The sequence below is a fragment of the Peromyscus californicus genome, unplaced genomic scaffold (genome assembly GCF_007827085.1).
Source record: "Peromyscus californicus insignis strain IS unplaced genomic scaffold, ASM782708v3 Scaffold_9__1_contigs__length_137607984, whole genome shotgun sequence".
Taxonomy (NCBI): domain Eukaryota; kingdom Metazoa; phylum Chordata; class Mammalia; order Rodentia; family Cricetidae; genus Peromyscus; species Peromyscus californicus.
The window spans coordinates 132,669,384-132,688,264 of NW_026294617.1; the positions used below are offsets into that span (position 1 = coordinate 132,669,384).

General features: G+C 41.7%; 1 protein-coding gene across 1 annotated transcript in view; it reads right to left on the reverse strand.

Annotated features, from left to right (window-relative positions):
• Tnni3k (TNNI3 interacting kinase) overlaps positions 1-18,881 on the reverse strand; it is a 268,692-nt gene that overhangs the window by 198,328 nt on the left and 51,483 nt on the right. The window contains exons 6-7 of the mRNA XM_052730298.1: positions 5,227-5,325; positions 1,369-1,507 (exon numbers count right to left, since the gene is read on the reverse strand). Coding sequence (XP_052586258.1) covers positions 1,369-1,507; positions 5,227-5,325 — 238 coding nt within the window. The remainder of the gene's footprint in view (positions 1-1,368; positions 1,508-5,226; positions 5,326-18,881) is intronic.

The window sequence follows — 18,881 nt, forward strand, 5'->3', positions numbered from 1 at the left end:
GGCAGGCTGTCAGAAGGAAATGGAATACATTGGCACAGGATTGGACAACAGTACAAATGCCTTGGGAGACTGTTTAAAACTATGCATACCCTTGGGTTCAGCAATTGTACACCTATATATGTATCCAGGAGATAAATGCATCTGCTAACCAAAGGACTTATATAATAACAAGATGGCAGAAATACTAAATTACAGTCAGGAGGAAATTGGATATGCAAGCGGTAGCATATTTGGAGTCTTCTACAGTTTAAAAGGTAAGACTCTGTGTGTGGCAGGAATATGGGTAAATGTCAGGATTACCCTCGTGAGCAAAGTGTGGAGCAGGGAGATACTCAGGCTCACTGAGTAAAAACACTTGCTGAGCCGGGTGGTGGCGGCGGCGGCGGCGGCGCACGCCTTTAGTCCCAGCACTTGGGAGGCAGAGCCAAACGGATCTCCGTGAGTTTGAGGCCAGCCTGGTCTACAGAGTGAGATCCGGGACAGGCACGAAAACTATGCAGAGAAATCCTGTCTCAAAAAACCAAAAAAGAAAAAAGAGAGGAAAAAAGCACTTGCTGAGCAAGCAGGAGGACCTGAGTTCAAATCCCAGTATCCATGTGAGAAGCTGTGTGTTATACAGGAGTGCCTGTGACCCTACTGCCACTGAAAGCAGAAACAGGAGGATTGCTGGTATATTCTGGCTCTTAGCTGTGTGCTCTTGGTTCATAGAGAAACCTTATATCAAGGGACTACATCAAAGTAATAGAATAGGATATCAAATGTTTTCCCAGTCTCTACAAGTGCCTGTGAGGACCTGAACACACACACACAGGCATATACTATATACATACGCCACACACAGATACACACACAGAGGAAATTAAAAAACAAACATAGAATAGAACAAAATTATTGTGGTGTTTAAGTAGAGATAAAGTGATTTGGAGCAAGAAAGCCTGGAAGTTCAGTTACCTTTGGAGTTAATGACTCCAAATTTACTGAATTTTCTATATGTTAATTATACCTCAACTGAAAGAAAAGATCAGTGAATAACAACTGATAGGACCAATCTATCTAGAACGTTGCTTCCTGACACCAGGGAACTGGGTGTTTGGAAGACTGAACTGAGGGGAATAAAGAAATACTCTCATTGGAATTGAACAAATAAACTTTTAAAATAAATTATGACTCGTGGCACACATTTGTTAGCCCACATCTGCAAGAGTAGTCAACTCCAAGCTTGTTCCTAGGAGAGCAAGGGAAAGACACACCCGCGTGACGTGGAGGTGGCAGACAGCAAGGGAAAGACACACCCGCGTGACGTGGAGGCGGCAGACAGCAAGGGAAAGACACACCCATGCGACGTGAAGGTGGCAGACACCACCTTACCATCTGCTCTGCTCCCCTCTTCTATCAGGAGTTTCACAATGTTAAAGAACCCTTTGGCAGAGGCCAGGTGCAGCGGCCTGTCTCCAACTTCACCGCTTACATTGACATCAGCACCAGACTTCAAAAGGACACTGGTTACCTGAAAGAGCCCATCGTTTGAAATTCGTTTGGGAAAACAGTGTGTTCTTGGGGCACATGCCTGTAATCTTAGGGACTGGGGCATTGGAAGGTAGAGGCAGGAGGATCGAGAGTTCAAGGTCATCCTCAGCTGCAGAGTGGGTGCTTCCCTAGCTTGTGCTACATTAAGACCCAAATCCCAAAAAATACAATGCACAACTTCTACTGTCTAAAATACCTACACTATCTCTTGGTCTAACTTTTACCCCAAAATAACAGAAAATCCGAGACCAACTAGTTAAAAACAATAAAGAATTTATTTTATCACTGAAAAGGAGTCCAATGGTAAAGCAATTTCATTCTGGGGCTCCTCCCTAGGGAATGGTGCCATCCACAGTGGCAATTTCACATTTCTATTAACAATTAAGACAATCTTCCATGGACAGGGCCACAGGCCAACTTTTAATAGATAATCCCTCATTGATGTGCTCATCTCAGGTGATTCTAGAGTGTGCCAAGTTGACATTTAGAACTAACCAGCATAGTGTCACACACAGACTGGAAGATCCAGGGGACAGGGTTGGTAGCTGGAATCACAGTCTGACCTACATAGGCTCTAGGCCCTCAGATGAGTAGTTAAGTTACCACTGTCCGATGTTTTCAGTGTTAGGGTTGGAACCCAGGACCTCACACTTTCTAGGCAAGTGTCTTATCAATGACCACCCTGCCACACACACACACACACACACACACACACACACACACACACACACACACACACTGACCAGTTCTACTAATTTCATGCCGAGTGCCTCTGACATAAAGTGGAAATCATGGTCAGACTTAAGTTACAGGTTGTGGTGAGGACCAGAGGAGATGATATGTTTAATGTGCCAAGCACAGTGGCTAACATATAGCAAAATAGTGCAATAGACATTTGATAGAAGTTCTCAACTAAGCATTATCTGGTGGCAGATGGGGAAAGACCTTTCTGTGAAGTGTACCAGCAAAAGCATGGACTTGGAGGCCCACCCAGCTCATACATATTAGATGTCACTGTGATCCAATGAGCTAATCGTTTGAGACCTCAGTTTCTTCACTGTTAAAATGGGAGCAGTAATGCTCTATCTCTTCATGCTGCTGTGAGGATTAAGTTAGTGCTTGTAAGGTATGCAGAACAGTGCTTAGCCCTAAACATCCATTCACAGAAACGGCAACACACCCGAGAACTGTGTGCATTTTACCCTTCTGTTGGCTAATGAGCAGATCTACACTCACTTTGGCCATCAGAACCTTGCCAGCTAAGCAGATCTTCCTACTCCTGCCATTTCTGTGACTTCATAACAGACAGCTTAAGCTCTCCCGGAACTCAATTGTCTATTAAGTGCTATTATTACATATGCAGGAAATACTGCTCTCGCTGCGAGCACCTGGTCCTCCACTTACAATTAAGTGAATAAACAAAAGACAAGAAGCAGGATGCACCAGCACACTCACAGGCTGAATTTGCCACTCTCTGCATCAGCATGTTTCAGCGAATGACAACAGTTTCCATAAATTACTGGTATGCTGCCTTCACTCAGAAAGTGAGTCCCTTATCATAAAAGGGCCATCCACATTTTAGCATAATTTGTATGGCTGTGACTATATTTTCAGGAAAAGTAAACAAATTTAGCTCTTCACTAGCATGTATAGAGGCTCTTTATCTCTCTGCTGGGTGATGAGGTTAATCAGCAAAGTTGATGACTCTGCAAACAGCATGCACACTACACATCCTGCTCCTGCCTAGTTCCAGAACATGTGGGTTTTCCTGTCATCCAACTTTTGGAGCATGCGCACTTGCTATGGCCAGTGCCTAGCTCCCCAAGCACCTGAGCATACTCTGAGCAGCATGTCGATGGACTGCCAAGTTTCATACTATGTGGGTCATGCTTCAGAGGTTCAAGAGGGTGAAAGCATATGCCATCTAGCAGGGACACAAAGGCACAGGTGGACCTCTCAGGGAGCACTGGAATGGGATTGCTGTAGCTGAAGTTTTCCTGGTCCTGCCTGGCCCATGGTCAGGACAAATTTCTCTCACCTGCCAGTCCTGCAGCCACTCAGACCCAAGTAAACACACAGAGACTTATATTACTTATAAACTGTAGGGCTGTGGCAGGCTTCTTACTAGCTAGATCTTATATCTTAAATTAATCCATTTCTTTAGATCTATACCTTGCCACGTGGCTCTTGGCTTACCCGTATCGTACATCTTGCTTCTCATGGCTGCGGTTGGCAGTGTCTCCTGACTCAGCCTTCCTCCTCCCAGAATTCTCTCTGCTTGTCCTGCCTATACTTCCTGCCTGGCTACTAGCCAAGTAGCATTTTATTTATCAATCAATCAGAGCAACATATTCCCAGCATCCCCAGCAGATTGCTGTGGAAGAGTTCACAGGAAGATAAAGACTATACAGATGAAGAGCAGTTTTGTTTGGTTTTCTACTTACTTTTGTATTTCTGAGTTTATTTGGTTCTTTTCAATTTTTTTTTTCAAAAAAACTAAGGGGTAGTGTTTGAAATCAGCACAGGAAGTGTTTGTCTTTCACTTTGCAGAGGTGGGAAATCAATAGACTTTGGAGTTAGAACACATTGTTTTGAATTCTGACTTTACTGTTTAGTTAAATTGCCTGGGTTTGATGGTTTTCTGTATTGGCTCACAGAGAAGGGGCTTGTGGCCTGATAGAGAAGGCACAGGGCTGGACACTAGCCAGCCTGGGTGAACACTCCAGCTCTTCTTTTCTGAGCCATCTGACTCGAATGCTACCTGCTCTGCTGGGCTTTGGATGTCGTGTTGGCAACTGGGGGCAAATGACACCCAAATTATAAAATATTTCGAAGGTCTGTGCCCCTGACAGCTGCAGGATCTTATTTTCAAGGCTGCTGGGAAGCTTTGGCATTCTCTGCCCTTCCCCACGTGACCAACCTCTCATTCCCATTTTCTTGTCCATAGCTGGCTCTCATTTCCTTCCCTCTCATACAGTCAGACCCTGGAGAACCATCAGGCCTGACAGTAAACCTGAGGCAATCTCCTGAAAATTTTGAACCTGATCACAAACTTGAGTTTTCTTGAAGGCAAGTCACAGGCTCAGAGCCAGAGCAGGCACTGATTTCAGGCGAGATTTTTCAGCCTCCAACATCCCCCGAGAGCAGAAAAGAGGAACTACATTTCTGAAAGACCCTGCTGGCAGGGCCTTTGTGGTATGTTTTGTGCCTACTCTATTAGCATCTCAACAGTGGTATGCACTGTGCATCTCCCATTTCTGTGTAAAGGCATCCCTGGAAAGTCCATATCATAAATATTTTCCCATTAAGAAATGAATATCAGAGGTACTATATAGACTACAGACAGCTATAAAACTGGAAAACATTTGTTTTTTCTAAATTCAGGCTGCCTGATTCCCATTTCTGCAAACCACAATGCATGCCCTAGTGTCTGCTTCCTGCGCTAAGACAGGAACCATGATTGCCAAAGCACTGTAATGTCTGTGTGATCTACAAGCTCCTACATACAGAGCTGATGAGAATATTGTACAAATTATCCATGTGATGCTGGGGTTCAAACCCAGGACTCTGAGCATATGAGACAAGGTCTCTATCTATCACTGAGTTATGATGATGCTTGGAGAACACCTTAAACATCCTTTTATTGAAGCCAGCCCTGTGGCAGCCCACCAGCCTTTGTAGTTCTCAGTACAGACCTACCTGCTCATGCCCATAGTAGGCTGAGATGTGCAGTGGAGTGAAGAAGACTGCATCTTGAACATTAACGTTGGCTCCATGTTTCAGCAACACTTCTGCAGCCTAGATGAGAAAGGGGTACTTGTTAGGGACCTCTCCTAGGGCGGCCACACATCTGAGTTTAGTTTGTCAGTAACCATGCATAGCTCCCATTCAGGAAGTCCATTCTGAAATATCATTCTTCCATCTCCTTTCCCTCTTGCCTTTGACTAGAAAACAAGCATCGACACTTTACATATGACATTTAAGGGCCCTCTCAGTCTGATAGTATCACTGTTTGCTTTATTTATTGTATGCATGTGTGTTTTTGTGTTCATGCATGCTATGAGCAGGTCAGAGGACAGCGTCTACAATGTGGGTCTCAGGGATTAAACTGAGGTCATCAGGCGTAGCAGTAAGGGACTCTATTCGTGGGTCCACCCTGCAAGCCTTGATGGTATCCTTCCGAACACATCTCTCAGCCCTCTCTTCTATGCAATGAAAGAGCATCCTGTTTCCTCCTTTTTAAACTTTGTTCTCATATTGCCATCCATCAGAATTCCCTTCCTGTCTACAGAGCTTTAAACCCCAACCAAAATGCCGCCTCTTCTCAGGTTTCCTCAGTTTCTCTGTCTTCGTTGCGATCTCTTTGGCTGGAACTAGATCTTCTCTGCTTGTCTAGGAAAGGCTGATTTCACAGGTTCTGCTGTGTTGAGGTCTGAACACAAGACGTTCTGCTTGGGCTCATGATTGCAAAGCTGATCCCCAGAAGGTGGTGCTATTTGGGGAGGTAGGGATGAATGAAGTGGTGGGGCAGGCTCTTGGGGTTATATTGTCCCTGATCACTTTCTTCTGTCTTGCTTTCTTCTTCCTAGTTGGTGGTGAGGTGGACAGTCCTCTTTCACTTGCTCTAGACTCCATGAGGCCCTTCCCAATCATGTGGACCCTTAAAAGGCACGGACTGGACCCTTTGGAATCAAGAGCTGGAGGAACAATAACCCACCCTGCCTTCCTTTATATTTTTCTTTTGTTGTTGTTGGTTTTGCTTGGGTGTTTTGTAACAATGATACAAAAGTACCTATTACAAGTTAATCTTTTCTGGGTTGTTATGGGTGGGTGCAAACTGTTATCCACACATGTAGAGGAGGAAGAAAGGAGATTTTTACAAATTTATGTCTTCCTCACAGGTAAGCAGAAAGAGAACAGAGCTTTGCCTTTCATTGCTTCTCTGTCATCTCTTGATGTGCCCAGGTAGCTGGATTTAGAATACCCTGTTCTGCTGTCTTTCATGTGAAGCCTGATGACTCTCCAGGTCGTTTTCACCAAAGAATGACCTCAGATATTTTTTTTTTCTGGATAGTGTTATATTCATTCCTTAAAGTATATTTGGTTTCAGTGAGGACTTCCCTAATTTATAGGCTAGTCTTCAGCTGACACACAATGGAGAAAATTTTCCAAAGTCTGTTAGATGGGAAACAGAAGTTCGGGAGACATAGGCTCCTAACACCACTTGTGTCCCAATAAGCCAGAATCCTCTTGTGAGTCAGGGATTGTCATAGTTGGAGAAGGCCATGGGCATTTCCAACCACAGCCCTAGATTTTAAAATGGTAGCCATTGAGGAATAGAGAAATCAAGAAATGTCTGAAGGTCAGAGGTTAAGTCAGTATCAGGAGGGCGGTGACTCTCCAGTCTCACTGCCTTATTTGTTATATGAGCTTTAGGGGCTACACGGTTCCTGGCCATGTCTGTCTCCTACTCTGCATCTTGACTAGTGATGAGGTAGATGACTCCCTATGCCACTGTTGTTTACACTTTTATTGTCATAACAGAACTAAGTCTGAGTGTCACACACCAAAGATAAGAGACTGACTTTGGACTTCTGGACTTCTGGGTAGCTCCAAAAACATAAGCAAGTGCTTCATTTTTTAAAAAGAAATTTCCAGGATTGAGCATTAGTTTATGTTTGGATACTTCAAGTTGATGATCAGTAGAACATATGGTATATGCAGTAAGTTGTTCTCCTAATAAAATTTGAAGTTATAATTTTTATTGGCAGAAGGTTACATATCAGGCACTGGACTTTTTCAATAGAGCTTAGAATCTGCTGTATTTTATACAGAAAGACAGACACTGCTCTCCCATTTTAAATGGATCCTTGGGGTGACCAAGTGACACACTTATGGTCAACCAGCTAGTATGAAGGACAGGCAGAATACAAATTAAGGTTTGCCCACTTCAAATTTTGCTTCCATCAGGCTGCTTCTGTGAGCATGGTCTCATTACCATTAAGTAAAGGGGACAAAGCACAACCCAGGCTGGAAGAAGCCACCAACTGTAGGTCTCTGTAGATCAGTTGGAAATGAATGCCAGGGTCATTAGTAAGACATGTCTGGTGTCTGAGGCTTCCTGTGATTGCAAGTCCAGTCTCAGGCACTCTGAAATGAGGCTGTTAATCAGCCAGGGAGGTGAGGCTCTTTATAATTTCTGTTATTTTAAATATTGCATAAAACAAAGTGGATATCATGAATTTTTACTATAAAAAAGGACTCTCAAATATTAACATGCAGAGCCAATTTCTTGGACTTGGCCCCATAATTTACTTTCCTTCCTGAAAGATAAATAGTCAAAAGCAGATTTCTACTCTACCAAGTTTGCACTCATCCAACCACCGAGAAGGTCGACCTTGGGCTGAGCATCCATTAATTATGAAGTACTGGCATTCTGAGGATCTGTCAAAATGTAAGTTTTAATGAAACCACATGGAGTCATTATTGAACTGTAGGCTTTTAATAGCTTATTTTTAACTTTAAGGAAATACTCAACCATTGAGAGAATTTCTGTGGGAATTCTGTGTTTTCAGTTATATGAAATTATTCCATGTTGCAATTTTCAGTGTCATTCTAGACAGACTTTCTTCTAGGACTCAGGGGAATACGGGATATTTGATGTTCAAGCATGTCTGCCAGTTGGGCTAACACAAAGGTATTTATGTAGACATTTAAATAACAAGCTATACAATCATTTTACCCAAGCTTCTTCTACCCAGAATAGGAAAGTGTTGATAAATCTACTTTATACTCTTCCTATTACAGTCCCAGGGAGTCATATATTGACTCCATTCTATTTGTTGCTATGGCAGATGCCTGTAGGTATACAATAATTGTGGATATTGACTCTTTTTAATCAAAGAGAAAAAAGAGGATGATATATCTGCTGTCATGTACAGGTGAATTTAAAGGTAGATAATGACAATCTGCTTTTATGATAAGAATGTTAAACAATGCAATCCATTAAATGCCTACTGAACTTCTATTTCAAATCAATCTTCAGCAATTCCTAAGTGTTAGATTCATGGCAGGATGTATAACTGGGCTTTTAAATATTATTCAAATAATCTCATGAAGATTTTTTAGATAATCTGGGTGTGGTGGTGTATGCCAGCCATCCTAACCCTGAGAAGTATGAAGCAGAATGATCACCACAAATTCAAGGACCCCTGGCCAACAGGGTGAGACTCAGTCTCAAAAAAGTAATCACATAGCGTATATTTTGCTGTTTCAGATTATTGTGGAAAATGTTGTCTTAATATTTTTCCTCAAAATGCCATAATAAAATTTCTTAGAAAATAGTAAACTGGAAACAAGTGTTATCTCATGAGCTCTGAGCAGACTACAGATACTTTCAGGCTGTGAGCTGTATCAGATTTAGATTTGTATAGCTGACAGAAATATAATTGCAGTGGGAATCTGGTAGTCATTGTATCTGGGGGTAAGCATTAGAATGTAAGAGTTGTTTTTTACTGTATCTAGGGTAACAATAGACCATATTGGTGTTTGTTGAAGGTTTCCAGAACTCGAAGAAATCACAGTAAAGAAAGAAGGTTGTTTTCTATGATTTATAGAGTTGTTTTTCTGAGAAAGTTTTCCATCTATTGCATGACTTTGTCACAAGACTATGCAGGCACACTGGGAGGTCTTGAGTTACCGGGTACTGCAAACAGTGCACAATAAGGACTGAGGTTGCAGGGCTGTGATGATTTCAATCAGAGAACATATGGAACGGATCAAAGGGGCTTTGGTGGGAAGAACTCACTGTACCCCAAACACAACCTTTGTGTACAATCAATAAATATGCTTCTGAATGGAGGTTAGAGGTTCAGTTCATGGAAAGTGTTCCTCCCTGTTGTCAGAGTCTAAAATTACATTCTGGGGTGACTCTCCTTCTTTGAACAGCCCACACAACACAGAATACTTGGCAATAATAATTAAAGTATAAACTGGTAATAGTACCTCGAAGTAACAGGAAGAAAAGGACCACAAAGTGCTTTAAGTAGCTGGTTCATTAGCACAGAAATTGGATCAGTACTCTTTATTTTGAGAGTGGAACAATCATGATATGAACTACCCATTTTAGATACTTTAATTCTCCAGGTTATCCCTGGAGAGGTCCAAGGAAGCCTCTCTCCTTCTTTAGCTTGTGGTTTTAATGCTCATGTGCACATTCTGCCTCTTCATTCTAGAATCCCACTCAGCAACTTCTTTTATCATTTGTTTTATGGTAGTCACTTGGTAGCTATAAAGGAAGGAAAATATGATAACACAAAGAGGAATTAGATGCTCCAGGGAAGAGAAACAGAACAAGGTAATTCTTGATTATATAAAATGCCAATTAGTGTAAGCTGCAATGACCAAAATATAATTTTGTGTCATATATCAATAAATATCTATATTTGAAATTATGACTTCCTAACTTAGGTGATAATTCATTTCCAATTTCTTCTTTGGAGTCCTCTTTAAACTCATGCTTATATTTGTGGTTTCCTTAAAATTTGTAGTTAGTACGAAGCCATAGCTTTATGGCCTACATCTGACCATTACTACTGAGATGAAGAAGAAGGACCAGGAAATGGATCTCTGACGGGGAATCTTTATCTTCAAGGCTTTCAAGAGAAAACATGTTTTAAAGTCTGTGACTCATTAGTTCAAAATGATGTCAAAGGCATCTATAAAGCAGTTGAATATTGAAATGTCTCAAATCAAATTGGAGACTATTATATGCTATTTATTGCATTGTTTTCCTTTTATACACTAGAAACATATTTTTAACACCAAACAGGATGTTTAATATTTATCATTCCCAACACTTAAGTATCAAATTATTGTATCTTTCAATCATATTACAAGCATGTTTACTTCATTAGTACACAAATGTGCTTGTCTTCAATAAATGGTAAAGTTATTTGTATGCCAAATAATTGTTATGTAATAAATATCTTCATGATTTATTATGAATATATGTCTTATTTGTACACCTATTTTATGTAACTGTATACTCAGGCTTGCATGAAAAATCTCTTGGGTGGAAACAGTTCATGGATGAGAAAGGTCAGGAAGCCATGCTCTGTACTCTGTAGAGTTTTCCACATAGGTCATCACTGAACATTTCTGTAATAACCTTTGAAAACCTGGCACAGCTCTAATTAAGTGTTTGACTACAGAATCCTACTGGAAAATCATTTCTCCAGGCTGTCACAGAAGCAAGGTTCCCTTTCTCCAATCTTTCCTTATGACTTCACATTAAAATTAAATTTGATTTTAAAATTATCCAGAAGGTGATTTCATGGGTAATTATTATCAAAGACACTAAAAAAGTCACCATTTTTTTAAGTTGTGAAATAAAGCTTAAAAACACAGTTGTATGTGTTTGTGTTTATATGTGTGTGTTGAACAAATTCTACTAAGTATATGAACATACTGTCATTTTCCAGGAAGTGATGAGAACCCGAGAAGAGAAGCAGTGGCTGAGGAGCGAAAGACCACATGGATCAGAGCAGTGAGGCTGACGACCGCTGGTCCTTACTAACAGCAGAATTACAGCAAGGCTAAAGATTCTTATGTTATGTTTCCATGGAGGTGAAAATTGAAAACCCATGCACCCCAACACACACACACACACACACACACACACACACACACACACACACACACAAAGGACCAGCAGTAGAAGATGAAGGGCCCAGGAGAGTTTTAATGAGGTGAATATGCTGGGTTATTCACAACCGGTAAGACCCTTTGTTTTGTATGCTGCCAAATATCGGAATAAATTAAGAGCATCTGTAATGTAATTACAGCAGAGTGAGAGGAGATATATGTAGGATATTTATGGTTAAAAACTTGAGAGGAAGGGACCCTGAAAGGGAATAAGAAGTAGTAGCTAGGAAGGAAGAGCAGCCCAAGGAGTAGCTCCCAAAAGAGCCTACAAAAGGTTTGTAAGTGGGGGGGGGGGCCTCATACTTTCTGCAGCCACTATTCAGCCATTGTGGTGCTGTGCCATTGTCTCCCTAAGACACAGGCCTTTTTGATCATGTCTTCGTGTGGGAGTCTTATTTTAATATCCCTGGCTGATAACCCAGGCTTTCAGCATCTGTTGTTAGGAACACACAGTGTTCTATGTATTTCTAAAGCCTCAATCTTTTCTTATAAGATTTATTTACATAGCTTGCCACAGGCCCCACATATTCCACTGAATTACAATTGCTAAGACTTGGAAGTTGGAGTAAGAGTTACAGTTCTTCTTCCCATTGATGCCCCCAAACTCCTTGGCATGCAGCCTGGAATCACACGGAGAGGAATTCATACCTGGCAAGCAATTTTCTCTGGACTTTCTTCTTTCAAACCAACCCTCCCATTCCTTTATCTACTCAAAGAAAGCTCCTTTGGAGAAGTGTTTGGGAAACAAAAGTGCTATGCGTCGGTTTGAGACTTCATAATTATATTCTGCAGCTGACTCAACTGAGGGGGCACAGAAAGAGAGCACCTCTCAGACAAGATGAAGTGGTATGAGTCCTCCCAAGGAATTATGGCAGTAATTAATGGATCCTAGCAGCTGGGTTTAAAAACAAAAGAGACGACATGAACAATGAAGTTTCAGGGTCAGTACAATTGTAAGCACACATCTAGAATACTCAGTAATTCCTTTTCTGAGCTTCCCCGTTAATTAATGCCAGAAAACTGACTACCTGATGAACTGCAGGATACCATGCTAATTTGCTGTAGGACAACAGATGTTAGTCCTCCATTGTTCCTTAAGGGTTCCTTATTTAACAGCAATGTTGGAAACGTTGGCTACAAATTCCGCAGAGTAAGTGGCACAAGGAGACCAGCATACCCACAGTGGTAAGAGGCACTCCAAGCACCTGGAACACCACAGTTTGACAGGTACAGAAGCCACAATAGAATGGATCATGTGCTTTTTAGACTAAGAGCCTGTGACAATAAACACCTTCTGTACCTCGACCAGGGATCTGTAACAAGACAGAAGACACATGGGAATAAGCCCACTAACCCTCCTAAGCCCTGTACACAAATGCAGGCGTATAAACCAAAACCCCAGCGATAAAACTCAGATCCAGTTTTTTGCTTCAGAAAGGGATAAAAATATACCCATGACTTGGACTCAGTCTTGGTCTTTACAAGCTCACCACGTGGCTAGCACATGATAGAACCTGGGCACAAACAACCCTTGGCAGTTTTGTCCCGGTATTCGCATGCCTGATCTGCACACTGTTTGACGCTGCTGCAGAGCAGCGACAGCCAAGAGTCCGAAGCAGCACTGTACTAGAAATGTGAGTTTCCTCATTTTAAATCTTTCCTTTCTAAGTTTGTAATCGACTCAGAGCTCACCAGAAATTCTGTGATAGAATTGGGTTTTGTGGCATGTGCATAGGTTTAGCAAACTCCCTGAATGATTCCTAAACACTACAGGCACCAGAGAAACCCAGGTGACACACACAGGGAATCACGATTCCAAGCAGGAGCACTATTACATGTTTATATAATATAAATAGTGTTGGTCATCCAGGAGGCTAATTCCTTTGCGTGTGGTCTGACATAATGACTTATTTCTACTGACTAAGATGAGGCAAAATGTATGAAATGCCATTGACAGTACTAGGAAGATCTGATTGTGACTTCACTTGACACTCTCTTTTTGATCTGTGCCTTTCCTTTTTTTCTAAAGGAAACAGTATACTTGGTTGTGTGAGCTACAGGGCACTAGATGATGTCAGAACACTGCAAACCTGTCAGCATCCACAGGAGCGTGGAGGCAGAGCCTCTTCCCATCAGTTACTGAGATAGCTACAGTTCTGCCTAATATGCTGCAGCTTTGTAAGACCACTCAATTCAGGGGCCGCGGATAGTTCACCCTCATCTTTGAAACATGAAAGCCCTGCAAGATAATGCTATTTTACAAGTCACAAAATGTCAGTGCAATCTCTAATGTAACCACAGGGAGATCAAGCTTTGGTATAATCCCTGACATTGCCTAGATAGCTCAAAGTTTTGGTACAATCTCTAATGTAATCATAGCTCCAAGGCTTGGTGACTTAATAGAACTGGTTGGACATCAGCACTGAATAACAAAGTTCACCGAGACAGGACATTCAGGGAGCCTTGCAACTGGCCCAGCACTGTCGAGATCTCCAAGCTGTAGAATACCAGGGAACACTCAGATGGGTGCTAGCCAGTTCCTGGAGATGAAAGGGCATTTAGTTCAGAGGCTGGAGCAGCTGGATGGGTAGAGGACTATAATTCATACAACGGGGTACCAGTGACCTGGGAGCTCCACAAAGGAAGAATTTCCTCTCATGCACAAGACGCCCCAGGGAACCGCTGCTGACTAGGATGTGAACCATGAAGAGGGTAATGATAACATTGCCCAGAATCCAACAGGTATAATGGCAAGGCTGCTTCTGCCACCCAGAATGGAAAGCCCTTATGATTTGTGGGCATTAGGTGAAGTGCTCAGCAGAGACGGCTACAGTAATGGGTGATAAGCTCCACCAATGGTTCCCTTCAGTCCGGCCATCTGATTCTTCAACGTTAGGCCTGGAAGAATCACAGAGTATCCACGTACATTATCTGTGACTTAGTGAGGGTGTTGACAATACACATAGAAAATTCCTGTCTGTAGGAATTCAAAACATCCAGTAAATAGTCTCACAGTATTCTCAGTGTCTAGAATATAGTCAGGAATTACTAGGAATGCACAGACAGGAAACATGGCATACAGTGAAAGGAGTAGGCAATCAAGTCGTACCTAGAGCTGAGAACAGTCAGAACTGCCAAGAGGGATGAGAGAATAGAATAGATACTGAAATATTTCTGTGTGGTTAGATAGCTCAGAAGAGTCATGAGCATATACTAAAGACCTACATCCAACTTAGAGAGATAAAGCTATAGTATATAAAATTAAAATATTTTAGATAGTATAGATAATATACATTCTATAGAAGAATAGATGAGTACCTTTGATAGCATAGTTATCAATATGTAAAGGAAATATGGGGAGGAAAGAGAACTCCTTAAAAATGAGAAGCACTGTTGAGACTTCAGCCAATGTATGCAGTATTATCCACATTTTTGCATGTGTGTGTTGGCCTTTTCTTTATCCTCTTCCATAATCTCCTTTAATGGAATGCTTGTTCAAATTTTTGGATCACAATAATATTTGATTGAAAGAACTTTATTTCATTATTGTATTTAGAAGATATTTCACTGGGAATAGAATTTTAAATTATGCATTCTTTAATTTCAATCCTTTAAAACTATTATTCTGTCTCCTCATTTATTTCCATGGGTTCAGAGAGAAATTTTGCTGGCCTCATTACTTTTGCCCCCGAGGACATGCGTGCTTTGCTTTCATTCCCTCAGCTTTTGACTTCTACAGCTTTTTCTCCTTATCACCTTCTTGAGCAGTTTAGTGACCATGTACTAATAATATCTAGATTTCTTTCAACCTTTACTGTTCTGAGGCTATTGAGTTCCCTGTATAGGACAGCTTACACATTTCATTAATTTGGGAAAATGTTCTCATTATTTAAATACTGTTTTATCTTCTTCCAATTATACACATATCATTGGACAATTGACTTTGTGACTATCCTCCATATCTTCTTTGGGTCCTGATTCCAGCAAATTTCTCACAATAGATAGACAGACCGAAGCCCTGGAAAGATTCCTTAGGCAGCAGCATGCTGGGCATAGTTAAGAGAACTTGAGGTAGAAGAGGGATCAAGAAAGAGTGAGTATTGAGGTTAGAACAGAAGTGGGCATGCTTGTTCTAAGTAATACAAGAAGGCTTTGGAACAGGGTAGAGAATATGAGCGGTGACACCCGTCACCACAGGCTAAAGGAGGAAAAAGAGAGGGGATACCAAGACACTCTCTTCCAGGCACAGCACAGGGTGACCATCATTTTTCCACCTTGGTAACTTTTTCTTGTGACTCCAATGCCTGTCTCTTCCCCTAGGAGAAGCTCTGCAATCTGGCAACCATAAGTAATTATTTTCAAGCCTTGAGTCATATGCACCGTGTAGTGGTATTGTGTTCCCCAAAATATTGTGCATGCTAATAAACTAGTCTGGGATCACAGAACAGAACAGCCACAATATTAAACATAGAGGATAGGCAGTGGTAGCACACACCTTTAATCCTAGCATTCCAGAGACAGAGATCTACCTGGATCTCTGTGTGTTCAAGGATACAGCCAAGCATGGTGACTCATGCCTTTAATCCCAGAAAGTGAGCCTTTAATCCCAGGGAGTGATGGCAGAAAGCAGAAAGATATATAAGGTGTGAAAACCAGAAACTGGTAGTATTTGGCTGGTTAAACTTTCAGGCTTTGAAGCAGCAGTTCAGCTGAGATTTGTTCGGGATGAGGACTGAGAGGCTTCCAGTCTGAGGAAACAGGATCAGCTGAGGAACTGGTGAGGTGAGGTAGCTGTGGCTTGTTCTGCTTCTCTGATCTTCCAGCATTCACCCCAATACCTGGCCCCAGGTTTGTTTTTATTAATAAGAACTTTTAAGATTCCTGCTACATCACTGAGTAAAGAAAAGACCTTGCAATCTCTTAGTTGTTCGATAGACATCTGTTTAGTAATCGGGCGAAGGGAGGAATGAATAGCTCATAACTGAAGCTGTATTTTACACTTCAAGTTCCCACAACTGTCCCATCTCCTTGTGGGTCTGCACTCAGTAAATCTCACTGACATTATTTGCTGCTCCTGCCCAACCTTTTCACAGTCCATGCTATGAATTTCTCTGAAGAAGATTTGTAGAATAGAAAAAATAACTTCTAGAACATTAAGATTAGCTCTGTGAAGTCTAAACAGTGGACAAAGACTCTCAAGGTTTACATATCACCAAAAACTAAACTCACACAAGGGAGAGACTGTGATGAATTTCTCTGTCCTCTGGGAAATAAAACTTGATAATAGAAGTCTATTTATAGTCAGAGCTGTAACATGCCTTTAGGAAAGCAATAATATTGGGACAAGCTATCTTGTTTCTTTAAAAATCTAATTAAAAAAAAAAAGAAATCTCAGTTATATTTGCCATCCACTAATGGAAAGAATCAAGTCTACAGAATTCACCAAATCTGACCCCAGTCTGGTTTCCTGACCTCACGGGACCACAGTACACAAACATGGCATGGCTAGAGGATGAGAACTCACAACAGTGACGAATTGCAATTGCTTGGCAACACTTGGTATGTTTTTTTTCTTTTATTTTACAGTACAATTCAGTTCTACATATCAGCCATGGATTCCCTTGTTTTTCCCCCTCCCGCCCCCCTCCCCTTCCCCCAGCCTACCTCCCATTCCCACCTCCTCCAGGGCAAAGCCTCCCCCCAGGACTGAGATCAACCTCATAGACTCAGTCCAGGTAGGTCCAGTCCTCTCCTCCCAGGCCGAGCCAAGCAATCCTGCATAGGCCCCAGGTTTCAAACAGCCAACTCATGCAATGAGCACAGGACCCGGTCCCACTGCCTGGATGCCTCCCAAACAGATCAAACCAATCAACTGTCTCACCCATTCAGAGGGCCTCATCTAGTTGGGGGCCCCTCAGCCATTGGTTCATAGTTCATGTGTTTCCATTCATTTGGCTATTTGTCCCTGTGCTTTATCCAACCTTGGTCTCAACAATTCTCGCTCATATAAACCCTCCTCATTCTCGCTAATTGGACTCCCGGAGCTCCACCCAGGGCCTAGCCATGGATCTCTGCATCCAGAACCCTCAGTAGTTGGATGGGGTTTCTAGCACGACAATTAGGGTGTTTGGCCATCCCATCACCAGAGTAGGTCAGTTCGGGCTGTCTCTCGACCATTGCCGGCAGTCTGTTGTGTGGGTATCTTTGTGGATTTCTGTGGGCCTCTCTAGAACTTTGCTTCTTCCTATTCCCATGGGGTCTTCATTTACCATGGTCTCCTGTTCCTTGTTCTTCCTCTCTGTTGTTGATCCAGCTATGTTTCAAATACAGTTTAGTTTATTCTTTAGGGATCGTTCACTGGGCTGAAATTTTGATTTATTTTTACATATTAGCATCAAGAAAAGAATTTAGAATAGAGCAATAATGGAGTGCCATCCTTCTGATTGTTTCTCCTCTGAAGATACCTCTACCTGGAAAATTTAAGAGTTTTCTTTTTTATGTCCAGCAAATTGCCATGACTAAGCTTTTATTTATTTATTTATTTTTTTAAAAAACCTATTCTCCCCTGAACAATTTGTATATGATTTGCATGTTTATAGAAAATTTACATAGCACAGAGGCTCTAAGGTGCTGCGGTTTTCCGAATGACACCTGCAGTACACGTGTTTTCAGCCAGCGTTCATGTAGGCTCAGAAGAAGACATTCTGTGCTTCTTTCCTGACAGAACAAACTGCAAGTGAGATGGAGATTTAAAACTAACTCAAAGTTTTTCCTTTCCTAAGTCTATATTTTAGGTGAAACAATCTATGAATGCTCAAAATCATTTTGCTAAGTTCTAGAAAAAAAATAATGGTGTTACTACTTCATATAACCAAGTGTTTGCTTTCCCCCAAACAATAGTCAAATTATAGGTAATTATTATCTATTTTAGTTCATCTACTGTTATGGTTAATCTTGATTGTCATTTGGAATCAGCATGGGAACAAACCTATGACATTATCTAGGTTAGGTCCATTGAGAAGGGAAGACTCAAATTAAATGTGGTGGTTCCATCCTGTGGGCTGCTGTCCTGGACTGAATAAAAAGGAGAAGGCAAGCTGAGTGCCAGCGTGGGTCTCTGTTGCCTCAAACTCCTGCCACGAGGCCTTCAGGACCAGGACAGAATGCAAACCCAAACTGTGAGCTAACATAAATCCTCTGACTTAGTGTTTTGTTTTGTTTTAATGTCAGCAACAAGAGGAATTACTAATGCATGTATTACGTCACCTCTCAATATGGCCATCATCTTATCGTTACTGTTGCCTGATAAGACACCTTTACCAAAAGAAACTTGAGGAGAAAAAAGTTTATTTCACTTGCAGTTCCACATCACAGTTCATCATTAAAAGCAGTCAGGGTAGGAACTCAAGCAGGCAGGAACCTAGAGGCAGGAGCTGATGCAGGCCATTCAGAGGTGCTGCTTACTGGCTTGTTCCCCCTGGCTTGCTCACTCTGCTTTCTTATAGAACTCAGGACCACATGCCCTGGGTGGCCTTACCCACAAGTGACTTGTCTTCCCCTATCAATTACTAATTAAAAAAAATGTCTTACAGTCTTGCCCACAGCCCAATCTTATGGAGGTGTTTTCTCTATAAGGTTGCTGAGGCTTC